At 43.1% G+C, this 27,853-nt stretch overlaps 1 protein-coding gene across 5 annotated transcripts; it reads left to right on the top strand.

Moving 5' to 3' along the window:
- On the top strand, positions 1-27,853 carry RAB7A (RAB7A, member RAS oncogene family). Of its 5 annotated transcripts, none has more exons than XM_083727218.1 (7): positions 73-159; positions 20,342-20,519; positions 21,277-21,367; positions 24,180-24,306; positions 25,359-25,577; positions 25,924-26,052; positions 26,549-27,853. In XM_083727218.1, exons 3-7 carry the CDS (start codon positions 21,315-21,317, stop codon positions 26,642-26,644), a joined length of 624 nt encoding a protein of 207 aa, XP_083583344.1. In that variant the 5' UTR covers positions 73-159; positions 20,342-20,519; positions 21,277-21,314; the 3' UTR covers positions 26,645-27,853. The 5 variants fall into 5 exon arrangements, with proteins under 5 accessions (XP_083583343.1, XP_083583344.1, XP_083583342.1 ...); XM_083727220.1 differs by having other exon boundaries at positions 126-788; XM_083727217.1 differs by lacking the exon at positions 20,342-20,519 and having other exon boundaries at positions 1-159.

Raw genomic sequence — 27,853 nt, 5'->3', positions numbered from 1 at the left:
TCACGTCAGAGCGTCAACACGGCGGGCGGGTCCCGTGACCGGAAGAGGGCGAGCAAGAGGCGGAAGTGAAAGCGGGGAGGGTGTTTGGCCCCATTAATAGAGGGAGCCGAAGGTAGCGGAGGGGCGAGTACAGCGCGGCGGCCGAGCTTTTCGTATACGGTGAGGGCGGAGGGGGCGATGCTGTGGGGCGGAGGGTGGGAGAGCGGGAGACCTAGAGAGGGCGGAGGCGGAGGCTGTTCGGGATCTAGGGCCGCTGGGCCCGGTGCTGGCTGCGAGGCCCCGGGTGCGGCGGTCTCGGCTCGCTCGCCGGGGCTGAAGGAGGGGAGGCTGGGTGCGGCTCCGTTAACGGCGTCGGAGCGGCTGCGGCTGCTCCTCCTGCCTCTTCGCTGGGTCCGCGTTTGCTGAGGGGTTTGGGGCGTCGAGGAGCGGCTGGCTGGGCCCCGCCCTGGTCTTCTAGGAAGGCGGGGAGCAAATTCGGGTTGGTCTTTTCGCGGCGCGGGGGTGGCGGTGGGGTATTTTACCCGCTTCGCTACCCTCCGCCTGTGTGTCACAGGAGCGGGTCTCCCCCGCGAGCACCGGCCGTGCCTGTGTGGCAGACCCGGCAGGAGAAGCCCGGGGCGCGGGGGAGGGTTGGTTCCTCTTTCCCTGTCTGGCTCCCTCCTTCCCTCCACCAGCGCCCTCCCCGGAACAAAGAAACGTGGGAAAGGGGCCGCCCTCCCCCAGGGTGCTGTCACGGTGCGGGCCGCCCGGGACCGTTCGGCTCCCGAGTCCTCGGGAAGCTCTGGAAGGTGAGAGCGGAGGAGTAGCTTGCAAGCCCAGCCCAAGTTCCTTCTCCCCGCCCCTCCCGGCCAAACAATAAAGCTTCCCGTAGCTGCCGGCTGGAGCAAGGCATGTTGAATGACTTCCCGGTGGGGGTGCTAGCCGTGTTCGTGTTCTTGCCGAACTTTTGTAGCCTTTGCTCTCTTCTCCACCTTTCCCGTGTAGCTTTATATTTGTGATTACCCGAGGAGGTTGGTTTGTTCCTTTGCCGTGCTTAAAAAAGGAGCTCTCGAAGTGCATGCAGAGTTTGGGGTGGGGGTGGGATTGTGATGGAGGGCGGTGCTTTTTTCTAGTGGGCAGCATGCTGCCAGACACTCGGTCCCATTGAATGCAGCTGGACTTAATCCTGAGTGGAGTGTTGCACATAAGCTATTAGTAATGATTGTGACTTGACAATACTAGTTTTGGTGAATTGCATGTGTGGAATGATGTGGCGATATTTACACAGAGAACTAAGAGAGTAGTTATTTGAAGAATCTATTACAGAATCTGCTCTGAATACCTTGAATGTTAAATAAATTGGGCGAGCTACATGTTATCTTACTAGCTAAACATGAGGTCATTGATAAGTTGGGATGGTAAACAAAATGTGATCTTCTCATCCTGGAGTGTTACCCATGAGTAATGCTTTAGAAGTCACTGGTCAGAGCAAGACTGCAGGTGTTCTGATCTCCAAGGTTTGAAGTGCTGATGTCCTTAAATAAAGATCTTATCTTATCTTAGTCCTATTGTAGTAGATCTTGTCAGGCTGATTCTTTTAAACCAGTTTGCTAAACTAAAAATATTTCAGCATGAGCACAATAGAAGCATGTTGTTTCTAAAGCATCAGCCAAATGGTAAGAACAAAAATGTATTGGGCCCTAAAACTGATTTTACTCTGACTACCAAATACTAACTACTGTACCATAGTGAAAGAAAACCTTTTTTTTAAAGCCAGCTGAAAATCGGACCAGCGTAATATTTAGGTCAACAATAATGCAACACTCCTGGATGCAGACTATTCATCAGATGTAACATATGTTAGTATCTCTTATAGGCAGCATATATTTTCAGAATATGTTTACTTTGTTCAGAGGCTGAAAAGTGAAACGTCCAGAAAACTCTTCCTGTTCTAAGCCATGCCCTCTTAGTTGGGAAGAACAAACATACTGTCTTGCTTGTGACTTCAGCAGCAGCTGATTAAGCACATGATTTAGTTTATGAATAGTTAACTATGATTTGACTAGGTATCAAATAAATGCCATGTCTTTAATGGAAGCAAAGAAAGACATGTCACTCTCGTCTTTCGAAATCCTGGCATGTTTATGCAGAATCACTTTTTAGGGGGGAAATGGTCACATCCTGGACTTTATCAACATAGCCTCTATGTTCTAGATGAATTTTAAAAATAACTTTCAGTCTTATAAAATACAAATAGTACAAAATCTGTAGAAATGTCTGCTTCATTCAGTGTCTCAGTAATAGAAAGATGCTCTTGCATATGTTTTCCTGCACGCAATACTGTACTTATAAAAGTACCAGCCAAGGGTTCTTAAAAACAGACACAAGAAAGGATAAACTCAGAATACAGGAAATAGATCACCTTAGAGCTGCAAGCTGCAGTACAAAGCTTAATTTTTTTTTTACTTTTAAGTTGGTATTGAAGTTTTTTTACTTTAAATGGCAGCTATTAAAGCAAGACTTAAGGCATTTTCAGTTCAACAAATTTGATTTCATACTGTGTGAGACCATATGCTTTGTGTGCAGAAGGTTCCGGCTTCAGTCTGGCTCTAGAGTAGCAGGTGTTGACTTATGCCAGCTACCAGAGAACTACTGCCAGTAAGAGTAAATGATACTGAACTCTGTGCACCAGTAGTCTGACCTAGTGTAAGGCAGCCTCCTAGGAAAAAGAAAGCTGACAACAGTTAAATTATATATGTGTGCTCTGAATTCAACCTGTATTCAAAATTATACATGGCAAGGGATATCCTGGAAGTGTGGTGTTATAGCAAACATTTTTAATGCAAGCCACTTGATGTTAAATCAACTAAAATGGTACTGGATTTTCTTCCATAGTTGGAAGCTCCCTATTAAAATGAATGTCTATGTAGATGGCAGACTGCCTTTGTCTGGAGGGAGCAGTACACTGAATAGGGCCAAAAATGGTAGTTATAGTTGGTGAATCTTTTTGAACCTGAGGGTTGTGTTCTTTTCTGGATATCCTTCTGGGCAGCATGCCAGCAGTGAGTGCAACTAGAGCAAAAGTGGCCAGGGCAAAGAATGTTAATTTTACTCTTATACAGTGGACTAGTTTCTACCTTGCTGTTGAAAGCTGGCATCATCATTATTAGCTTTGTGGACACCCATCAACAAATATTCTGTAGTCAGTTTATAGAGCAATCTGCCAACCCCCAACTAAACAAGATGCAATACTAAAAGCACGCAACAGTTAAAATAAAAATACAGTGTAACTTTGCTTCTAGCAAACAGACGAAACAGTAACTGGTTAGAGCCTGCCTTTATATTTTATTAAAATAAGTTAGTTTAAAATGCATGGATAAAAATGTATTCACTTGGCACTAAAGACACAATTAGAAGCAGTGCCAGGCAAGCTTCTTTAGTGAACCTCGTTCATAGTTTTGGTGCCCACACCACGAAGGCCGTATTAGTAGCCATCCAACTGGCCTTACTTGGGAGTGCAAAGAGGAATGTAAGGTTCAGGTAGGTATATATGGAAGAAGCCAACCTTTCAGTTAACCTGGCCACAAGCTATTAAGGGAATTAAAGCTTAAAACCAGCCATTGAAATTGGGTATGGAAAGAGATTGGAAGCCAACATAGCTGGTAGATTGCTGGCATAATATCACCAGAGTGTCCAGCCCCAGTTGATGATCTTGTGTTTCTTGTCTTGAGCTGGCTGCAGTTTCCTGGCCATTTTTTAAAAGGATGCCCCTTGTACACTGCATTGCAGTAATCTAAATAGGCAGCTACAACCACATACATAATTGTTCTCCAAGATGCATCCATCCAGGTATTTTTGCAATTGGTATATAGCCCAAGTAGGTAAAAATTGAAGGGGATATCCAATGTGCACTCCAGATATTCCTGGACTAAAAGTCCCATCATCCCTGAATGTTGGCCATGCTGGCTGGCAGTGTTTGAAACTCAGATATAAGCTAAGTGCCAAATGGCTCCTTAAACCAAGGTTGCAGTTGCCAAAACGGAATGTCTAGTTGCTATTTTGAGGCAAGACAGCTCTAAAGTCTTATTTTTCAAATGATGGACTGCCTGTGATTGATTCTCAGTTAAACATCTGGCTAGTTCAGATGACTACCTTGAGCTAGGTTAAGAGCTTTGAGAAGTGCAAAGTCGCTTGATTCAGGGACACTCCACATATATATTGGCCTATTCCGACCGCTTTTCCTAAGGCAGACTGCTCTTGCTCAGTCTTCACAGAAAAAACAATTTGGTTCCAGAAATTCATTCTGATCATGCAGATAAAATATAACTGATAGAACTCTACAGGATGGAGTATTAGCATGTGAAAACAGTCCAGATCCAATGATCCCCAAATGGTGGAGATGTCAGGCACCATCCTGGCACCCTGTCATCTTCACTTGGTTGCAAGTGGTCGAAAGCCAGGTGCAAAATGTGCCTGGCTAATTTTGAAAACTCCGTGGGATTGATTAGAGTTGGACTGTAGTCCAGGAGCATTAGAAGGGCACCACGTTGAGTAACCATAGTCTCCTTAATTTTGGGGTGACAGTTTTCTTGCAGTTGCCTGAAGACAGATAATGCACCAGTTGTTGCCCTGCCTTACCTTCTTTGGGAAGCACACCCTCAACCAGTTTTGCAGATAAGTTACATGTGTACTTGATTTTCTGTGAGATGCATGAGGGTAATGTTCTTAAATCCAGATCCTAGCCATGTAGCACACTCTTGATAGCTTCAGAAGATAAAACATTAAGGTAGATTTCTCCCTCCACACCCCCCACTTGAGATTAGCCAACTCAGAATTGGTTTGTGATACTGAGATGAATGCACGAAGCCTTCTTGGAGTCCTCTGTGAAATAGCTGGAGGTACTCTCTGTAATATCATTGGCAAGATCATTTCTGTTGCAGCAACACCATCTCGGGGTTATCTATCCACTCGCTCATGCTGACTTGCAAGTCTTATACTTTTAGCCTTGACTAGTTATAAGGTGCAGGAAGAAAGTATGAGCAAACTCTGCAGGGGTCTCATCCATGTCTGATGGGTGATCTCATTACAGTAGCCGCATTTCAGGTGAACTGCTTGAAACATTCACCCTAACACTAGCTGACAATAATACTCATCCCCATTAGATAATATCTCCCTCTATCTTCTGTGCCACTATTCAGCTGTCCAAAACTCTTCCTTCTGTGCTTTCCTTAATAACGTTTTTCTCTGCCCTCCCCAGTGCTGGTAAATATGTTTCTTCCAATCTGCCATTTCATGCAAGGGTGTGAAAAATAACAAAATTAAACTACAGGCTGGAATTTAATGTAGTGCTAAGTGGAATTCGCTTGTGCAAGGAAACATTTCCCTTTCTTCCCCTGCAGGCCCCTTAATCTTGTTTTAGGGGTCCCCCCCACCCCTGAGCATATTCAGTAGGGAGAGGGGGGATAAGTTGCACGAGTAGGCCACATATACAACAACTCAGATGAATCCTGCCCAGAGAGCTAACCTAATACAGTCATACCTCGGGTTGAAGTAGCTACGGGATAAGTATTTTCGGGTTGCGCGCTGTGGCGACCCAGAAGTAACAGAGTGCATTACTTCTGGGTTTCGCCGTTCACACATGCGGTCAAATGCCATCATGCGCAGAAGCATTGAAACGCAATCCGCAGAGGCGGGTTGCGTTCGCTTCTGGATGTGAACGGGGCTCTGGAACGGATCCTGTTCACATCCAGAGGTACCACTGTACTATAGAACTGTGTGCAGGCAGGAGGCACTGTGAATTGGTCCATATACATTGCTTTCAGTGTTAGAAATTAGCCAGGCGTGTTTTGCTGCTGGTGTAGGTCCAATTGCAACCACATGGAGATCTCTGATTTGATGACTGACATCTCCATCTGGCTAGCCTCTCCAGCTTTCTTAAGCAGGTAAGCAAAAGAGCTTATTTATTGCATTTATATTTCACCTTTTTCTCCAAGGAGTTCATGGTTTGCCCCCTCCTCAGTTAATCCCTACAACGACTCTGTGGGGTAGGGTAAGAGGCTGTGATTGGCCCAAGGTCACCCAATGAGCTTCATGACTGAAAGGATTTAAACTCTGATCTTCCAGGTCATATTCTGACACTCTAACCACTACACCACAGAGGCTTCCTAGAGTACTTCTGCTATGGGGCAGAAGTATATAAATTAAGTAGGTAAATAAATATGGGAAGAGCAGAATGTCATTTAGAGAAGGATCTGAAATATTTTCCTTGAAGCTTGAATTTGTTTTATTCCGGATTGTTTTGTTTTAATGTGTTGTATAACTCTTTGAAAAAAATTTCTTTAAAATATAAAGAAATATATAAATGAAATTAATAATAATAAATCCCATTGTAAAAAAGGCAACTAGACATTCCATTGTGGTGGCCATAACCTACGTTTAGGGTGCCGTTTGGTGATTAGCTTATATATCTGAGTTTCTAACACTGCTTTGCATCAAATATTATTCCCATGGCACTCAATATATGATGAGGGTCAGTGATGCAGTTAAAGAGAGCCTGCATAGCTTCAACATAGCTCAATTCTGGGTTGACCCTGACTAGTGTAGAATTAAGCATCTAGTGTTAAGCTTGAGAAATAGGTTTTCAAGAATCCACTCTGCACTATACAAACGCCCCAAATGCAAAGTTTGAAGTACCCTTTTAACACCATTGGATGTACTGGAGTACAACATTTTGTGTGTAGTGGGATAGTCATTAATTTGCACTTGCACCCTAACGCTTTTCAGTCCATTCAGGGACTTGGAATTCAGCCAGCAGAGGGCTGGTTCAAGGACTGTTGCTCTGACTTAGGTCAGGACAGGCTCGTAAGAACAAGGTAGGTTGTATAAACATGGCTTAGTTATGTATCACAGTTGAATGATTGATAGGTAAATGAATAGACTAGGAGTTGCTATATAGCATGCAGGCATTTCATGGAGCATTCTGTTATCAGTTGCTATCGTTCTGGCACATATTGCTACAAGCATATCTGCTGATGAGCTTTCCTTTTTGTTTTTTTAAACCAAAGCTGCAGCTTACATGCAGCAGCTGTGCTTGAAGCTCTCTGCCCAGCACTGGTCTGCCCTTGGTGATGTCATTGTTGCTGTTCTATAAAGCCATTTCTTACATAGAAGAGAGCCTAACTACATGGCAGGTTTTCTCTGTAGTGCTGTTAATGTAAACTGTCAAAAGTAGAAAGTCTGGTCAAGCCTAGCAGCCTGATTAGCTAATATTGTTTGTTATATTGATGAGTTGTTTTGCACCAAAACAGTCACAAAGCAGCTTGCAGAATAAAAATCCATACAAAAGCGCGCTAAGAAGTGTCTATCCAACAATAATACTTGAGGAAATATCCTTTCCATTCACCAAAGAACAAGTGTCACAAAACCAACAGAATGCCCTCTAAAACAGCAGCAGTGCTAAAACCAAAACATCTTTCCTGGTGCCAGAAAGAGTTGATTCTAGGCACCTTGACCTGTGAGAGCATAACAGAGAGGGTGGGCAGGGGCTGCCAGCTGAAAGGCCTGCTATCTCATAGCTAGCCCCTGGACTTCACTAGGGAGGACTTGCAAATGTTGAGAAGAGCCTTGGATGACTATCTTGGGCTCCAGATATATGCATATGGCAGAGCCATCCATTAGGTTTTGTGGTTCCAAGTTGTGTAAGGTTTTATAGGTAAAAGCCATTACTTTGAATTGAGCTCAGTGGCATATTGTTAGCCAATTCAACTTCACCAGAACTGGTGAGATATGTTCACACCCCTAGTTCCCTTTAATAATCTGGCTGCTGAGTTCTGCACTATGACGGCAGCTTCAAAGACAATAATACATATAATGTATTGCAGTAATGTAGTCTAGACCACCGTATTTTTTGCTCTATAAGACTCACTTTTTCCCTCCTAAAAAGTAAGGGGAAATGTGTGCGTCTTATGGAGCGAATGCAGGCTGTACAGCTATCCCAGAAGCCAGAACAGCAAGAGGGATTGCTGCTTTCACTTGCGCAGCAATCCCTCTTGCTGTTCTGGCTTCTGAGATTCAGAATATTTTTTTTCTTGTTTTCCTCCTCCAAAAACTAGGTGCGTCTTGTGGTCTGGTGTGTCTTATAGAGCGAAAAATACGGTAATTGCCCAATAGCACTTTAAACCCAGTGTGGTCGACACATTGGAATGTCTTGGCACTGTGCCCCCCCCCCCCGGATTTATTATTATTATTGTTCATTTCATTTCTATACTGCTTCATATTTTACAGAACAAACCTGAAAGCAGTTTGCAACTGTCAGGACTGCCGCTAGGTCCCAGCTCACAGAGGACCAACGCCCAGTGGATATTATATACAAAAGTCTTTATTGAAGTTTAGTTTCCATTTCCAAGCTCTGGGCGCGCAGACCCACGTCTTAACGCTAGACCGGCTAAGTCCCCTCTGACTCACTGCTCCACCCACACCAGTTTAAGATTCTAGCCCGGCTCCACCTCTTTCGCTGCTCTTTCCTGCGTTGGGTCCTTCTGCCCTCTGGGGTTCCCTCCTTCCTGGACTCCTCTGACGCGGAGCCTCCTGAGTCTTGCCCCTCCCTCCGGCGGGCTTTAGGACCTGGCTCCCTTCCCGGGCTCCCCGCTGTGCCGCGCTCCTGTACATTTGAACTTGGCGCGCGCGCCCAGCCGGTGACTTTCCTTCTGACCGTTTCCCCGCTTCCTGATGTGGGTGTTGCCAAACCTGACTCCTCTCCTCCCTCTGGTGGTGAGGACACTGGTCCCGACTCCTGGGACTCCCCCTCCCCACTGCGCTCTGGTGGAGACGCTGGTCCTGATCTCCAGCTGCTGCTCAGGGACTCCCCGCTGGCCCCTCGCTCTTGAGGTTTCTCCCTTGGAATCTCCCTTGCTCTGGCCACCGGCGCTCCCTTCTGTGAGTCCTCCGATTCGCTAGAGCGGCTTGTGGAATAACTCTGGCCACTGTCACTGCCTGCGCCCCCCTCGTACTCCTCCTCCTCACTCTCCATTTGCTCCCCCTCCTGTGTCTCTCCTTCTGAACCCCTGGCAGCAACATATTAAAACAATCCAGAATAAAACACATTCAAGCTTCAAGGAAAATATTTCAATTTAAGTGACATTTTGCTTTTCTGAGTCACCAACCTGGCATCAGAAATCTCCACATGGTTGCAGTTGGACCCACGTCAGTCACAAAATGCAGCTGGTGCCTGGCTAATTTCTAATACTGGAAGGCACCCTGCACTTGGGGGGTGGCACTTGTGCCTCCAGTGGTGGTAATAGAGCCAGGAGGTCTCCAAGCTGCCCACCTGATCTTTTAGTGGAAGCACAACTTTGTCCAGAACATGGAGCACTCAGTAAACCTTGGGGTTGGCAAAAAGTATTGCCTGTTTAAGCAAGCAGGTTATTCTTAACTAATTTTTTAGATGCTGTTGTGAAATACGGACCTGTAAATTACTGAGTGTTGTGAAATTTAAAGGAGGTGGCACTTTAATTGCCATAAAGGCTAATTCAGAGTTGAGACCATAAACGCTTGATAGAAAGATTTGCATTGTTCTCCTGAGTACTAAAAGTATTCCTGTATCATACAAGATCTAGCATTGCTGACTTCTCAAAGAAAAATTGCATAGGGTGTCTTCTCAAAGAGGGGAGGGGCTTATCTGTTACTTAATCATAGTGCTTCACTAATTCAGCTTGTACACAGGTTGTCTTAAAGCGTCTAATACATTTGCCTGTGTGATCTGGCAGTTTGAAACTGCCCATTGTGCCCAGATTAATAGTGAAGGCTCGATAAGATGTAAGCCTGGTTTATATTTGATAAACTATTATGAAGATAGTAAATCCTTGTGGCTAGGTAAGGAAACAGTTGCATTAACCAGGTGAGTTATTCCTTTGCTAGAAGATTTTACAATGATGACATAAGACTTGATCTAAAACTAGTCCAGTACTCTGCTATATCTTGTGGACAGGTTGTATGGCGGGGTAACTTCTTTACCTGTACTTGCTACTTAACAAATTACTCATTTTAGTTCTTGTTGTTAACTGAATAGATTTATCTGGTTTTCTGTATCTAGCTTAATTTTTTTCAAACCATTGTAATATAAGTATACCATTGTAATGCTAATGGAGACCCTCCTACCTTGAGCCCTTCTTGAATCTTTTTCTGTTGCTTTCATGTGCCTCAAGCTTGGAACTAAAGGACTAGAAGCTAGCAAGCACTGGCAGTCATGTTTAGGTATCAACTGTTAGTGGTTCCAGAATCTGTGGGCGGCAGAGCTGATGTGCCAAAGTTGACTGTCGATCTAGGTGGTGAAGAGTTAGGGATTTGAAGGCAGATGAATCCATTGAATCATTCATGTGTTAGCAGTGAGATTTTGTGTTGCCTGCCCTTGAGCTTACTTTGAAAAACCATGTGAAATAACCATTCTAATATATCTAGGGTCTGGCAACAACCAAGTGAGCACATCAGACTGCAAAGCCTAGTTCCACCCTACCTCCTCAGAGGCTGAACTGCTACTTTCAGCTGTTCAGAAGCTTTTGCTAGTGTCTTTGCTGCTTCTCAATTTGAGGAGGGGCATTTATAGGAAAAGTACAACTTGCCACTCAAATGTGTGGCCCTATCCTAGCTGCATTTAGAAACTCAGGGGAGAAATGCTGATTGCTTATACTTCTGCTCACTTCCAAAAGAATCATTCAACTGTGCTGAGTTCACAATACATCTAAAACCATTATAGAAAGTCAAAGACTCATTCTGACAGGGTGGGGAAGCAGACATGGAGTGTTTTTTCAAAGGGGGGGGCAAGTGATTAAGCACCCTGAGCCCACACATGATGCTGTAATCTGACTGTGCAGCCTTGAGCCAAGTACTGTTCCTATGGACACCAGAGGGAGTGAACAGGAGGAGGGAAGACATACCACCAGAAAGAAAGTTGGCAAGAGGAACTTGCTTAATATGTGCAGAAACTGAAATACTGTTCAGTTTTAACTGAATTTATTTCCTTCAAAGTAGCATAGCATGTTCAAGGTATCCTCTCTTTTGGCCCCTCCCCTCATAGTTGTGCTCGACAATATAGAAGCACAAACCTGCCACAGTGTGCTAGGCTTTGAGACATACCAGTATATTAACGCAGTAGAACAGCTTCTGACTCCTAAGGGTAATGCAGAAAGAGCCTGTTCTATCTGTGGCACAGTGTAGGTCCCATATTTATATGGGAGAACTGACAATTTCATCAGATGCAATATATGTAGAGCTGCTGAACCGATATGGATGCCACCTGTACTTTTCCAAAAGCTTCTGACTCTTTACATTCCTCCAGATTGGCACTTCACAGGCCTGGTGTCCAAATACCTCTTTAAAGGAGGCAGCAACTGGTCAGGAGCGTAAATGCATATTCAGGCCAAGTGTACAGGAAATCAGTAAAGTAGCAAGGCTAGTAGCGGCTGACTTGTTACTTATGTGACTGATAGTTTGCCCTGTAGTCTTTAAATTTGCAGTGTCTTAATTTACATTCTATCTGGTAGTGATTGTGAAATGGCGGTTTAGTTGCTTGTGGCCAAATACCTAGCAGCCAAATACAGAATAATCTGTCCCAGGTGAGTTAACATTAGCAGATGCAAATTAACTATGAGTACTATCTAAGTCATGCTCTGAGTAGATCCATTAAAATTAATGTACTTAAAATTAGGAATGACTAAAAGTCACTTTCTCTTGCTGTATTCTGAAAATTACCTGGTTGGAGACCACCCTAATAATGCAGGAGTTTGGAATTGGATCCTGCTGATGGGCCAGTTTCCAAAATCCCCCCCCCAAAATAGGCCACCTTGGGTAAGTGGGCATGGTCACTCATCTGTCAGGTGATTGACACCTGTCCAAGTTCAAAGGAAGTTGCTGATTCAAATCACTTCCTTCAGCCCCCCACAAATGCTGTAGAGAATTCCCAGCAGGGTTTCCATTAAGCATCAATCAGCTGATTGCTGCTGACTGGGAGTCACACTTGCAAAGGAACAAATGGACCCACCCTTTCCTCACATTTGATGTTGCCTGTGACCTCAGGTATGTGGCAGGTGGCTGTGGTCTGTGGAAAACTTCGGCGGGCCAAATTGAGGCATGTGCTGGGCCTAACTAGGCTCACGGGCTGAAGGTTCCACACCTCTCCTGTAATGACTTAATTTAGCTTTTGTTTTATTCAGGCTGTTTGATAAATAAATTGCTGTTGTGATAGAAAACAGTAAAACAGCAAAAAAAAATAAAAATCTTCACAATTCTAATGAGTAGAAAATGCTTTGGAACTACAGAATTTGGAACATGGTGTCAATTAGGTAGTATCTGGTATATCAGAATTAGCCTGCAAACCTTTTCCCAACTCCTAAGAGCCTCTTTCCAGCATAACTCTAAAACAGGAAGGTTCTTGGTGAAGTATATATAAATCTGAAAACATACTCTATGTAGTGAAGTACTGCTGTTACATACACAGTAGATAGGTTACAGGTTCTAGTTTTTTAAAATGTGATTTCAAAAGAAAAATATTTAGGGAGGGTCATACACACCATGCCCCTAAATGCCGTTGAATGCTGAAGTGGCAAACATTGTGTGAATTCATGGCATTCCTTAAGCAGTGGTAACTACCAGAGTGTTAAAGGTGCCAGATATTCCTTTACAAATGTAATGCAGAAATTAACTGCTAATTCTGCACTCATTGAGCAGGTCAAATTTCTATTGCTAAGAGCCTTTGCAAAAATTGAGATTCAAACCAGCTCAAAGGTATGCAACAAATTATATTTGAAAATACAAATTAGTAAAAAAACGGTATATAAAACACAATAAACAAAAGCCAGACTTGAGGATAAGAAAGCAGTAAAACAAAGGACGAAGAAAGCAATAAAATCAAATTGGGTATCTTTCTCTGAAAGCAGGGGGAGGCCCAATTACAGTGGTTGTGGGTAGCGGAAGGTATGGCATGGGAGGTCGGGCAGACCAGTTAAGGTGCACATGGCACAGGTAGTTAGTGACTGTGTTGTGTGCCAGCCCTCTCCTCCAACCTGGGGAATTGTGGTTGTCATATCAGCCAGCCCTCAGGTCTGTGACTGATGCTGTTGAATGCAAGATCGGTCCAGAATAAAATCTCCCTCATCCAATATCTGATTATGGATGAGGAGGCTGATTTGGCATCTTTCACTGAAACCTGGGTGGGTGAGCAGGGTGGAGTTGGTCTCACCCAGCTGTGCCCACCTGGGCACTCAGTGCAGCATCAGGCTAGACTCGAGGGTCGGCGAGGGGGGGTTGCTGTGGTTTATACAGATTCTCTCTCTATCTCCAGGCTGTTTGTCTAGTCCGGGGGGGTAGGGTGGGGTGGGAACCTAGAGTGTGTGTTCCTAGCATTGGACAATTGGGGCAGATTAGGGATTCTGCTGGTTTGCTGTCTGCCTCGCTGCCCAGCAATCTCCCTGCCTGAGTGGACAGAACTGGTCTCGGAGAAGGTGTTGGGTACTCCTAGACTGCTGGTTCTGTGAGACTTCAACATTCATGCCAAGGCAGCTGGCTCTGGGGCAGCTCACGACTTCATGGCTGCCATGACAACCATGGGGCTCTCTCTACATTTCCCCGGCACAAAGCACATGGCAGGCCACACTCTGGACCTTGTTTTCTTGACTGGGCAGCAAGAGGCTGATTTGAAGGTGGGGGACATTGATCCCCTGCATTGTTTAACATCTACATGAAACCACTGGGTGGGGTTATCTGGAGGTTTGGAGTATGTTGTCAGCAGTATGCTGATGACACTCAGCTCTATTTCTCCTTTACATCTGCAAGTGAGGCGGTGGAAGTGCTGGACCAGTGTCTTGCCTCAGTAATGGACTCCATGAGAGCCAACAAACTGAAACTCAATCCACATAAGACTGAGCACTATTAGTGGTTGGTACCCTAGACCAGATAGGTGGGAGATCACCTGCTGTTGATGGGGTTACACTTCCTCTGAAGGAGCAGGTTCATTACTTGGGCGTGCTACTGGATCCTTAGCTGTTGCTTGAGGCTTAGGTGGCCTCAGTTGCCTGGAGTGTCTGCCATCAGCTTCGACTGGTGGCTCAGCTACGCCGTTATCTGGACAGGGATAACTTAACTACTTTTGTCTATGCTGTGGTAACCTCAAGGTTAGATTACTGAAATGTGTTATACATAGGTCTGAAGACGGTTCGGAAACTTCTGCTAGTGCAGAATTCAGTGGCCAGGTTGCTCACCGGAGCAAGATCATTTGAGCATATTACACCAATCCTGGTCCGACTGCACTGGCTACCAATTAGTTTCCAGGCCGAATTAAAAGTGCTGGTTTTGACATATAAAGCCTTAAATGGCTCGGGACCACAATACTTCAAGGACCGCTTGTTCCCATATGAACCTACCCAAAACCTGAGATCATCTTCTGAGGCCGTTCTTCATGTGCCACCTCCTCGAGAGGTCCGAAGGGTGGCAACACAAAAATGGGCCTTCTCTGCAGTGGCTCCCCATCTGTGGAATGCTCTCCCCAGGGAAGTTCGCATGGCGCCTTCATTATACACCTTTAGGAGCTAGGTAAAAACGTTCCTTTTTAACCAGGCCTTTGGTTGATCTGATTGCCATACTATGCCCTTTTAAAATGTGACTTTTGGAGGGGGGGGATTATTGGGTTGTTTTTACTTTGATTGTGTATTTTGTGGTTTTATGTTTTGATTTTATTTTGTGAATCGCCCTGAGACCTCCAGGTATAGGGCGGCATATAAGTTCAGTACTTACTTAATAACTAACTAAATATAAATACATAAATAGATATCCATGCAGTAACCAGTGCAAAAAGGTACCATCCCAGAAAAAAGATGCTGAATGTAATCCCAATAAAGTAGGATCCCAATTCAAGTGCCTAGATAAAAGTACAAAGCATAAAATAGATCTTCCACATTGCATCCTGAGTCAAATGAGCCCAGCAGTACTGGCCATCAATCATGGCCATCAATGACATACTCTGAGAATAGCCATAAAGGCTTGCTTGAGCTTGGGAAAACAAGATTAAACCAAATAGGAGCTCTACAGTGGTTATCTTTACATAGTCAAGTTCAGCTGGAAGCTTTTGAACATAAAACTCAGTCTTTTTGAACAAAGACAATTTTAAGAGCAATAGTTTTAGCACCTGTGATTTGGGTAATCAAAGAGTATATAGAGCAGGGATAGGGAACCTTGGGGGTCAGGGGCTAAATGCAGCCCTCCAGATCTTTCTAGTTGTCCCTCAGGACTCTGTCCAGGCCTCACTGTTTTTGCCTGCCTGGAATGTTTCCTTGAATAGTGCAAATGCCTCTCATTCTGGAGGGAGGTAGCTTTGCCTGTAAAAACCTCTGGCATTTGTGCAGCTGGAATATAAATCTATTGTACAAAGGTAAGAGTTACATGCATTTGCATGCCTACTTTTGCATACAGCCCTTGGGCCGGAAAGGTTTCCTGCCCCTGATGTTGAGAGTGTTCATTTTATCTCAAGAGTTTCCTGGAGAGCCGATTCTATAACTTGAGGTATCATAAGATAATAAGAATCTTATTGTATCTGAAGTTTTTAAAAACAGTTAATTATGGACTTGGGCCACAATTGAAGGAAGTCCAACGTCTTAATAAATTAGAGCTGATGGAATACCAGGGGTACTAATTGGTGCAGAAGGCATCTTAAATCCTCAAAATGCATAGCTCTTAGTTTTCCTTACAATCTCCATTATGATAGCTGCTGACTGTATGGTTTAGGTCAGTGTTTCCCAGCTGGGGGCACCAGGATATTCCAGGGGCCCCCCCGGGTGAAAATTACATAAATGGGGGGGCACAGCATGAGGCTCGGGGGCCACAGAGTGAAGTGAGAAGAACAGAAAAAAAAATCTTTTTCTAAAAAAAAGATTGGCTGGCTATCTGCTTGGCCAATAACAAGCAGGTAAGGGGGAGGCCTAGCTCTTCTTTGTGCCCCGTGCATTTTCTTGGAGCAGTCCTGGTTTGTTTCCAGCCGGAGAGGGTGATCACTGAGGTTCCCGTTTTGACCGCTGCTTGTAGCAGTTGCCAGTGCCATTGCCTGCGGCACCCTGGGACAGACTCTGCAAGTTGCTGGGGTGCAATCCACCCCAGCACCTAGCAGATCAGGGATCCCCCCCCCCCCAGAGCCTAGCCAATAAGGTCTGGTGCTGCTGACTTGCATCTAGTAAATTACTACGTTTCTACTCAGAAGAAAGCCACACTGGCCTCAGCGGGCCTTACTCCCAGGTGAAGGGGTGTGGGGCTACAGTGTTTTATCTAGGCAGCCAGGGCTCCTCTGGATGACAAGATCTTTTTGCACCAGGTCATTGAGGACCACTTGGGACAGTCCTGGATTTACAGAAATGGTCTCAGTTTCTTATTTGATTCCAGAATGCCCTGCTTTTCCTTAGGACGTCCCTATTTTCACCAGAAAACTTTGAAGGGTATCCGACCCCTGAGCCATCTGAAGGCAGCCCTGTGTAGGGAAGTTTATTTAATGTTTAATGTTTTATTATGTTTTTTATATATGTTGAAAGCTGCCCAGAGTGACTGGGGCAACCCAGTCTGATAGGTGGGGTATAAATAGTAAAATTATTATTATGTTATACAACATCTCTATTTTCATTGGAGAAATGTTGGAGGGTATGGTTTTGGACTGTAATCTGTAGGTTCCCCCGTCTTTGTCTAATAATTGGAGTCAAATAAGTGTTGTTTACTTTTTATAATACATGGAAGATGGATCTCCCTTGGGAGGTTCTGGATTCTCCTTCCTTGGAGGTTTCTAAGCAGAGGTTGGATGGCCATCTGTCATGTATGCTTTAGCTGAGTTTCCTACTTTGCAGGGGGTTGCACTAGAAATATGACACTTTGGATCCCTTCCAACTCTATGATTCTTTGTTTTTTCTGCTTTAACAATATTTTATTGTGTTCCTACCATTTAATGGAATTGTATTTGGTATGAATTATAAAAAGATATAAATAAAACATACTCTATTTACAAACAAAACATTTAAATAGCTACCTTTCTACCGGTAGGACCGTGGGGGGGGGGGGCACAGGAAGGAAACAAGGTCTGAAAGGGGCCATGGTCAGCAAAAGGTTGGAAAACACTGGTTTAGGTAGTTGTTACCACCTTGGCCTTCATTGAGGCAAACTCCAAATTGTTTGGGCCTCTGGAGTAATTGGAATATATTGGTCCAAAACCAAATGCTGAATTTGACTTTACTCCTGATGTACTTAAACTAGTCCAGCTGATCACCAAAGGTTGAATTTGCAGCAGGGCACAGAGGATTTATATAAAGCCTGAAACTGAGATGCATCGTTGGCTCCTCAGTAGGAAGCTCTGGCTCTGTGGATGTTTACAAAGCATGTGATCCTTCTGAGTCTTCAGGAGTCCTTAGTCATGCCTTGGTGGTAGAAGTGCTTGAACTGGCCAAGGCTGTATATCGAATAGCATGAGGCAGCCACTCTTGAACAATTGACTCTCCTAATTGTGGCTGTCACATGGACTTATTAAGTATTTCTCACAAGTGACTCAAAAAAACTACTTTTCGATGATAGTATTCATCCTTGCTATGTGTGAGCAATGCTAGCTGTTGGAATTCAGTAAGAAGCAAAATCCTGTTAACTGTCTCGGATTTATTTTGCTGCAAGAGAGAATACTGGGGCAATATCTGACAAGGTGTCTAAAGGAACACTTATTAAGCAAATTTTCAGGTTAATAACAAGTTGACAAGGCAGGATATTCTGATTATCTTAGTATCAGTCTTAATATTTTTGAGCTGCTTCATCAAAGATGCCTATATCACATGCCCATTTCTTAAATAGACTTTCAGTACCAAAATGTTTGAGGCTGTTACAGTTCATGCTTTTGCAACAGAATTATAGTGCCTCAAGTTGCCTTGTGTCTGACAAACTCGTTCAGTGGGAAGGGACAAGGCTTCTTTGACAAGCATTAATAGCCAAACTGATCTGCAGTCCCTAGTGTTTCCTTGGAAATTGTGCAGTTAGAGGAATTAGCTTCTGGTTACGAACGCTTCAGGTTACGAACTCTTGCTAACCCAGAAATAGCTGCTCCTGGTTGCAAACTTTGCCCCAGGATGCGAACAGAAATCGTGCGCTAGAGGCATGTGTGCAGGGGGAGGCCCCATTAGCAAATACGTGCCTCAGGATAAGAACAGTTTCAGCTTAAGAACAGACCTCCGGAAGGAATTAAGTTTGTAACCAGAGGTACCACTGTATTCAACTCACCCATTTTTTAGTACAATGGTATGCGGGTGGCGCTGTGGGTTAAACCACAGAGCCTAGGACTTGCCGACCAGAAGGTCGGCGGTTCGAATCCCCGTGATGGGGTGAGCTCCCGTTGCTCGGTCCCTGCACCTGCCAACCTAGCAGTTCAAATGCATGTCTAAGTGCAAGTAGATAAATAGGTACTGCTCCGGTGGGAAGGTAAACAGTGTTACCGCGCGCTGCTCTGGTTTGCCAGAAACGGGTTAGTCATGCTGTACACCAGCTCCCTTGGCCAATAAAGCAAGATGAGCGCTGCAACCCCAGAGTCGGTCACGACTGGACCTAATGGTCAGGGGTCCCTTTACCTTTACCTCTGGTTAATAACTTAATTTGGTTAATAACTTAATTTGTTCTGGAGGTCCGTTCTTAACCTGAAACTGATCTTAACCTCAGGCGCACCGGAAACAATAGTGGAAGCTCCACTGGACGTTCAGCTTCCAAAAGAACATTCAAAAACCAAAACACTCACTTCCGGTTTCCGATTGTTTGAGAGCCACAACCTTCGATTCCCAAGACATTCGGGAGCCAAGGTACGACTGTATCTGAGTTCCTAACACTGCAGGAATGGGAAGCTTATGTGGCAGTGCTTTTGTGCATCTCAAAAGATAATTTCTGTAGAACTATTTCAAGCTGCATTTCTGCATATAATTTCAAAAGCACGAAGCAAGTAAAAATTCTTGGATACTTTAGGTGATCTCTTAAAAATGATTTCACTTAGAGTCTGGCTGTGCACTTAAGTCTTGAAGTAAGAGTTGCCTTGGGTTTGTCAGTGTCAAAAATCAGAGTTCTAGAACAGGGGTTGGAAACCTCTGGTGTGCTGGATCCTGACCTCACCCACCTATTGTGGACTACTTTGAAGAGGGTGGGACTGCCCTCCTGTCATTCGCCTGACACTATGATACTGGTCTTGAAATTAGCAGGGAACCAGGTGCATTTTGCATCTGAAGATTCTTCATTTGTGAGCACTTCAAAAAGTCTGGGTGCCATTTTTTGTTCCTGATTGACACTCAAGGATTATTGAAATGTATGTCCTTTTGAAGCCTCAAAAGTATATGCTAAGGATAGACAATATGCCAATGAGTTTAACAATAAATAGTAGAGTGTTTTGAAAACTGAAGTACGGTACCAATAGTTTTATTTTAAACACCAAATAAAACGTGTATTAACAAATCCTGCTAAAAATGTCACATTAACAATGTGTCACTTATGCCAATTGCATATTAGTTCATGCTTATCAAAATAATAAATAGTGTGGGCCTAATATGGTACACAGGATGGAATTTTCCCTTGCCTGCAGTAGAAATTTACAGCAATGAGTCCATTGCACAATGTCTGGGTCCCTTAAGTGCCAGCTAAAACAACAAATTCTAAGGAACTGAGTACAAATACTAGTTTGTGCATTCAATGAGCAAGCCCAGTGATTATTATTTTTTTTATATATAATATTTTTATTCATTTTTCCAATACAAAATTTATACAATTCATACATCATATTTTTATCTCCATTCTCTTTTTGACTTCCCTCAACTTGACTGATACTCCTTCCCTTCTTAATTTCTTACACATTTCTAAAATCTTACTTCCATTATTTTTATAAATTTGTTCTTATTTTTACACACAATCTAACACTTCTTCTCACAGAGCTTCATTAAAACTTACAAACGTTATTTGATTATCACTTAGTTGATGCATATATTCTATAAACTTTTCCCAATCTTCTGTAAATCTCTGATCTCGTCGATTTTGAATCCTTCCAGTCAGTCTATCAAGTTCTGCATAGTCCATCATCTTCATTCTCCATTCTTCTAACGTAGGTAGCTCCTCTTGCTTCGTGAGCAAGCCCAGTGATTAACCATTGCCGTCCTCTTTTTTTTTAAAGAAGCTGCAAAAGGCTGCTGTCATAAGCTATCAGTGCAGCTTAGCAATCTCTGGTGTATGAATTGCATGTAGAACTTTTGGTTAATTGCTGCTTGCCCCTTGTGATATTTTCCTCTTCTACATTTGCTGACCAGCTGAACTTTATAGCTGTTTTATGAACTACTTACAGATGCTGCTATCTTGACAATAGTGACTGTCCAGCATTCAAAGAACTGTGAAACCTTTTTCTTGCTCCTGTGCCTTCATCGGTTCTTCTTAAAAGCCCCTGCTCTCCTTCATCCTGCTTCCTTTGGAAGAGGCTGCTTGCGAAAGCTTCCTTGCTGCCCGTTTTAATTCTCCAGCACTTGGTATACAAACATTGCAAAGCATTGCAACTAACTGCCAGTGGGCCACTGTAGATCGAAGGGGTTTTTATCCTGAAGGGTGTGTGTAAACCTGAATCTTGTTGAGCATTTCTTTTCTGCCTATGCAAATAGCCAAACCGCTTTCTAAACTTGTTATAGATCTTTTGGTGAAAATTAAGACTTTTGAACTGGAGTCCTTGCTGCAGAGTCTAATCTGGTTAGTAATGCATGATTCATGCATAGAATAGGGGTAAGATGAGACTCTTTGTTCTTTCACAGGGGATAATCCTTGTGAAATCTGAAGCCTAAAGAGGACTGAAGTTGCAGTGTGCATAGTAGCATTTACTAAGACTGTTAGCATTCAGGCAGCTGGATAAAAAAAAAAGTATGTTGCATGCAAGCCATTGTTAATCATTGGGATTCTTCATTATTAGATAGTGTGGCAGCCTAGTTTCCCCGGCAAGCAACTTTTTGCTGCTTTTGCTTGGATACATTTTATTTCCTTACTACTTGTGTTTCATGGCCAGACTTTCCCAGAACTTGAAGAGCCTGATGGGTCCTCTTGTTTTCTAGTCATAAGAGTAGGCCAAACCCTACGGGTTTAACAAGTATGTATCTGAAGAGGCAGTACATACCTGTTAGCCTAGCTTGAAGCCACACAACCTGCTCATCGGTTGTCCTGTACTTTGAGATGCTGCAAGCAGCAAATGAGCTGCATGTTTTTTTAAAAAATAGTATTCTCTCTCTTTTTTTGGTCCAGTAAGTGCACTTGGAACTGATCTTCTGAACCCTTGAACAATGACTTCTAGGAAGAAAGTATTACTCAAAGTCATCATCCTTGGCGACTCAGGGTAAGTGGAGCCTCAGCAAAGTAGTGTCTGTTACTGTTGGATGTAGCACAGTGTTTGCTGCATCTTAAAACACTCACTTGAAATGCATATGACTGGGGTAGTTGGAAGGGGACCTATCTATCTTACCTGTGAATCTACCTAAGTTTTGTTTGCTTTACTGGCACTGTATAAATTGCTGTGCAGCATCAGTGAGCCATGCAGAATCCAGGAAAACACTTGTTGAAATTCAAATTGTTGCTGCCATGGAATTGTGATCAAAAGTAAAGGAAGCAACTTGGCCTGCAGCGTTGCATGTGTTGTGCGGATTACCACAAAAGGGAGAAGTGGATTTAGGTTTTGAAACAAGTTCAAGAATATTTTGTGTATGACATAAGCAATGTTGTTTGTTATTTATGCTTTTTTCTTATAAAAATTCTTAATAAATATTTATATATAAAAAAAATATGAAACAAGTTCAAGAATAATGAAGAAAATAATAAAAATAAATAAACCAGCACTCCACTTTCAGTCCATAGTTGCTGGGAAAACTTGTTTAAAGGCTCAAATTACACGGATAGGTTTGTTTGTTTGTTTTTACAAAAACTCACAACCCTGGTAGAATTAAGACTATTTTTTTATTGTAGAGAAATTCTTCAGAGTCAGATGGTGTGTAAACTTAAAAACAACTATATTGTTGCTGCCTGATCTAACCTTCAGTGCTGAATAAATTGTCAAAACATCCTACCTGCATTATGCTGCCTAGGCAATTAAGAGCTTCACCTACATATTGCATGACTGAGGAAATCCAGGCTTTTTGGAGCTTCCCACAAGAGCGAGAGCAGATGTGCGACAGAAAAATCAATGATCATAAAGCTCTACCAGTTCTCTTAAGAGCAGTGCTCTAGGCATTAAAGCAGCACGGTACAAACCATGTTGTCATAGAATACCAAAGAGATGCTTAATGCAAATGGATGGGGTTTTTTTGTGAGTAAAGCTGTTTCACAACTGTCAGTGGAAAAGCAGTTTCATATTTGCTGCCTGGAATGTAATGTGACCCAAATTCTACTCTTAATAAACAGATCTGATGTCACTTGGCCCAGGCTTCTGAAAGATGTTGTGGCCATCTTGAGTACATCTCTGCAAAAAAGAGATTGGCCGCTGCAGTCATAGTTGTGAAATAGCAAATTCTGCTAATGTGCCACACCAGCCTCTCATTTGATAGAGTGAAGCTTCCTTAAACAATCTGTTGTACACACATATGATCTTGTATCATACCAGAGGAAAGGTGTAAGTGAAAGACCAAAAGTATTCCATCCATACTAATTTCCTTTCCTCAATTACAGACTGCTCACATATTTTCATACCCTGTATCACCTAATAGGCAGAGTTGCTTCAATAGAAAATAAATTTGGGCCACATCTCGATACTGGTCTTGTGAAAGAGCTTACTTCAGCACCTAAAGATACTAATGGAATTAAAGCCTAGTCCAGCAGAGACACAAGGCTTTCAGCACAATTTGCTGTTTTAATTCCACATTTGTGCAGGTTGGCATGTTGAAATGAATCCTTTATTTTCCAGACAAAGAATATAACACCCACCTTACTGATAGTGCATTTGATGTATTCATCTAATCAATATATTTGAAAGTGCTGCTTCAGATAGCTCATGCAACATCTTTGAGCCTCTTTTGTTTCAGTTATTCTGTGGGATAACTTGTTCCTGAACCTAATTCAACCTCAAATTATTAAAGGGATGTATTGGAGGGTGAACTATTTCTTTCATAAGTTGAATGCTAAACACGGGGCTGAATTTTCTTATTTTTTAGGGCTTTATGTTGCCTTTCAAAAACACTTGAAACTAACTTAAAAACATGTATTTAAAAATGCATGTTAAACAGCAGGATACAAAAATTTCCAGGCTGACCAGAAAAGAGCTATACTGTAATTGAAAACTGAGCAATGGTATTTCAAGATCAAGATCATTTCAGTAAAAAACAGATGGCAATAAAAACACTCAAAGCCCACTTAAAAGCAAGCTGACAGGCTTTGGGTGCTTCCAGACTGCTGCTATTTTCAGGTGAAATTCTATTGTGGCAAATTCAAGTTAATGCAGTTAAAGTTGATTTTGAGGTCTTGCTCAACTAACTGTTTCAACAAAAGATCACACTTTTTGCCAGAAGGAAAGTGACAGGCAAATGCACTGGCAAGGAGGGCGACATTTGCTTGGTGCAACATCTTCTGATCTCTCTGTGAACAAATTAGGATATATTCTCAGTTAAATGGGTTATGTGGAAGTGATCCCAGATGCACCTAAATATAGGGCCACCACTGAAATGACCCCTGAAAGGAGTTAGTTGTTTGGATTTCTTTACCTTTTTCATTTATATCCTGATATTCTTACATCATGAAACCCAATGCAGTGTAGGTGCTTTCCAAACAGTCTTACATGCAGACCCAGACCAGATTCTGGCCTGTTAGCTTCAGCAAAGTGGTGGTCTCATGTACCTTCAGATCTAAGGTGGGTTCGGCATCCTGTTGTTCCTCCCACCCCCTTTGCTGGACTGCAGCTTTTCATCATCCCTGACCATTGGCAATGCCAATTAGCTGGGGCTAATTGTTGGGAGTCCCACAACATTTCGAGAGTCGTAAGCTTGCCATCAATGCACCAGTGTTTTAGTTGTAGTTCTGAGGATTAAAACACTCCTGAATAAATCCAAAAGTGATGCAGGGTAACTTGTATTCTTCTGTAAATGGAATATGGCTGCATACTGTGTGTGCACAACAACATGTATTCTTTGTATCCTTATGGCTTTTCTCTCTTCCTCCTCCCATAGGGTGGGAAAGACATCTCTCATGAACCAGTATGTGAACAAGAAATTCAGTAACCAGTACAAAGCTACAATAGGAGCCGACTTCCTCACAAAGGAAGTGATGGTGGATGACAGGCTAGTCACAATGCAGGTAAGAATTGTATCCGTTGCATTTCTGCAACTTGCAGAGATCCACAAATTGTATTTTGTGTTTAGGTGTTTATAATCTGCTTTGCTGCTAGACAGCATTGATGGGGTAACAGCATGGTAGGGAGGAATGCCCAGTTTGAAAGAGCCAGTCACACCAGGCCCTGCATTGATGCTTGGAAAGCAATAGGATGATTGACTGGTGGTCCCAAGGCTCAGCACACTGTTGAGAACATGTCTTGCTCTTCTTGAGCCTCTGGAGGAGGCAGTGGCAAACTGAGTGTGCGTGAGAGACAGAGACCCTTGATGTGTTGACACGAGCAGAAAAGAATCAGATCTTACTAGGGATGGCATATTTGATAGCCGTTGTCAAATATCTACAGAATGCTTAAATTATGTTATGGTGTCTTGTTAGTAGCGACAGAGGTGAGAGTGGCTTGCCCCTTTCCCTGCGGTGCCAGAGGGCAAATTGAGTAGCATCACAAAACTTTTCCCTCTGGCAACCTGCTCTAATGCTGGGCATCTCCCAGCAACACCATAAGCAAAAACAACCCTGAGCAAAAACAATTAGATGAAATTTAACAGATAGATGTGTAGTCCTGTATCTAGGTAGAAAAAAATCACAGGCACCAGTATAGGATGCAGGAGAGCTGAGAAGGAGAGGCTTATTTTCTGTTATGCAGACTAAAGACTAGCCTGCTCTAGCATGGCATGGAGCTTCCCCTGCATGGCCTGCAATTTTCTGAACTGGGTGGGGTGGGGAATGGTTTGTAATTCTAGATAGGCCTACTTTGTTTAAGGGGCAAAGGCACTTCCTTCCCACATTTGGCAGGCTGCTCCAAATTCACTTGCCAAACTATTGGCACTACTGGTCTTTAAGAACCTACTCTCCATTAGGGGCATGCTGATACTTTTTCCAAAGGCACGAATGTGTTCCTTCCAAATTTGTATGACATTCTGACAAGCAGCGTTATGGCATTGAGGAACTTCAGTCAGTATGATCTTTGAGGCCTGATCTGAGCTTGTCCCTAAGAGTTCTTCTCCAATGTCTTGCAGATATGGGATACAGCAGGGCAGGAACGGTTTCAGTCTCTGGGAGTAGCCTTCTACAGAGGAGCAGACTGCTGCGTGCTGGTGTTTGATGTAACGGCTCCCAACACATTTAAAACTCTCGACAGCTGGCGAGATGAGTTTCTCATTCAAGCCAGTCCGCGGGATCCTGAGAACTTTCCTTTTGTTGTGCTGGGAAACAAGATTGACCTTGAAAACAGACAAGTAAGCTGGTTGATGCATACTGTGGGGTTTAATTAGAATAATTATCAAAGCAAACATTCTGAATCTACCATTAACCAGAATCTCCTAAGGATGCTAAACTGAATCCTGTCTGCAGAAGTCTGCTATTTTTAAATAGTGAAGAGAAAACAATGGGAGGGGGGAGGGGGAGAACAGTTGGTGAACAATGTTTCCTGGGGATTCTGGGAAACATGGGGTTTTACATTTAGCATGGCAAATTGCTGTGCTTTTTGGCAGTGAAAAAAGATGGCTGGTACGGACATGGAAGATGAATGCGGTTGACTCTTGGTAATTATAAAGAACTTAAAGGAGTTTGCTTCTTTTACAGGTTACTACAAAACGAGCACAGGCCTGGTGCTACAGCAAAAACAATATCCCTTATTTTGAAACCAGTGCCAAGGAGGCCATTAACGTGGAACAGGCTTTCCAAACAATTGCACGAAATGCACTTAAGCAGGTATGAGTTCTAGTGCCCTCTTCTGGCAGTCCGGTCCTTATTCTATATGCAATATCAAACCAGGTGATGGCTGGAGATAGGTGATGGAGGCACTGGTGCCTTTGTGCACTGGCATTTGTCCAATATGTTTTCCAGTTGAACAGGATTCTGAAACATTGCAAAAACCTGTTTTCAAAGGCAAAAGTGGGATGAACATACATCCCCATAGGCAGTGATGCCTCTTACGTCATCAACAGTTGGAATTGTGTGCTTCAGTTCATGGCACTTCAAGGTGTGCTGCACCTGGTTTTTACATTGCACCTTCTCCTGTCATAAACTGTAGTATTAACTTGGTTCCATCCAAGTTAGGAAGACTTTGCTTTGCTTGTTTCCTCCAGAGAACAGGAGTTGGGGAAGCAGGTATTGGACATGATGGTGAAGTGGTGCTATTAGCACCCACTTAGTTGAATAAAAGGACCAAATTGTAGTTGGTGACATTTTCTTTCTTTCATTATAGGAAACTGAAGTGGAGCTTTACAACGAATTTCCTGAACCTATCAAACTAGACAAGAATGACCGGGCGAAAGCCTCTGCGGAGAGCTGCAGCTGCTGAGGTGGGGCTGGAGGGGTTGAGAACAGTCCTTCACAAACAGATATCACACTTAGGCCTTCAAACACATACACACACAGCCCCTCTTCTGTGTAAAAAGAAAAACAAGATCCTATTTTCAGTGGCCAAAATCACCCATTTTACCATGAACAACTTGTAAGCCCATTCCTTTTCACGCCTCCCATGTCCCTACATCCCATCTCATTATTTCATGGTAGCAGACCTTTCTCCTAGTTTTAAAAAGAGGAAACTATGTTTGGAACTTAAGCTACTTCCAGGTGTCCCAGCGGAAAGAAACAATGTACAGAATCTGTAACAATTTACCTTTTAATGTCTTGTGTTTCCCCTGTGAAGGCTGCAACTGGAAAGGCTGATTACTCATAGTTCATTGCAAGCTCAGCATTCGATCCAACTAGGTTGAGTTTTGTCTGTATCTGTTAATGCTTGTTACTTTTAACTAATCAGATCTTTTTACAGTATCCACGTATTATGTAATGGCTTCTTTAGGAGAAATCTTATAGTACATGTTAATATATGCAACCAATTAAAATGTATAAATTAGTGTAAAATTCTTGAATTACATGTTTAAGTACTGAAACACAGGTTGTTTAGGAAGTGAACAGGACACTTGTGGAATGCCGTGTGCTAGCAACACAAGTCCAGATAGAGGCAGTATTCTGTACAGTAGAAGCAAGAATTATGTAAACATTTTTATTGATTTTAAGAGCCAAAAAGCTTCATCTTCTGGAAAAATATTGTCTGGCTTCTTTGTAGCTAAATCTTCAAAGGATGATTTGCATAACCTTGCACACTGGATTATTGGACTTAAAAAGAAAAATTAAATACAGCTTTCAGAATGATCACTTTGTTTGCCTTTTACCACCACCACCACCACCACCACCACCACCCTTCATGATTAATTCTGCAAATGTAAAGAGGAATCTAACATGTCTGTCTTGTAGAACAATCTCCATATGGGTTGTGATGGTCATTCTTGGTGACTAAGAGCACCTTCCCCTTTCTCTCTTACTGTCACTAGTCTGGATTTTCTGGATGGAAACTTGGCAACTTTGTTCTGCCCTCTCCTTGTTCTTGCATTTGTAGCTTTCTTAAATGGAGCCCTTCTACTGTTTTTCCCAGAGGTCTACATTCTAGTATGTAGGCAGAGCTCTTCTGTAAAGAAACATGCCAATAAACTTAACAAGAACAAAA

The sequence above is a fragment of the Podarcis gaigeae genome, assembly GCF_964106915.1.
Source record: "Podarcis gaigeae genome assembly, chromosome: 2".
NCBI lineage: Eukaryota > Metazoa > Chordata > Lepidosauria > Squamata > Lacertidae > Podarcis > Podarcis gaigeae.
This window is presented reverse-complemented; position numbering and strand designations above follow the sequence as displayed.

Excerpts from the sequence above, each read along its gene's own strand:
- RAB7A (XM_083727216.1), top strand. The coding sequence starts at position 24,103 with ATGGCTGCATACTGTGTGTGCACAACAACATGTATTCTTTGTATCCTT. Across the intron at positions 25,578-25,923 it reads TTGACCTTGAAAACAGACAA|GTTACTACAAAACGAGCACA; the intron begins GTAAGCTGGTTG and ends CTTCTTTTACAG. Across the intron at positions 26,053-26,548 it reads CACGAAATGCACTTAAGCAG|GAAACTGAAGTGGAGCTTTA; the intron begins GTATGAGTTCTA and ends CTTTCATTATAG.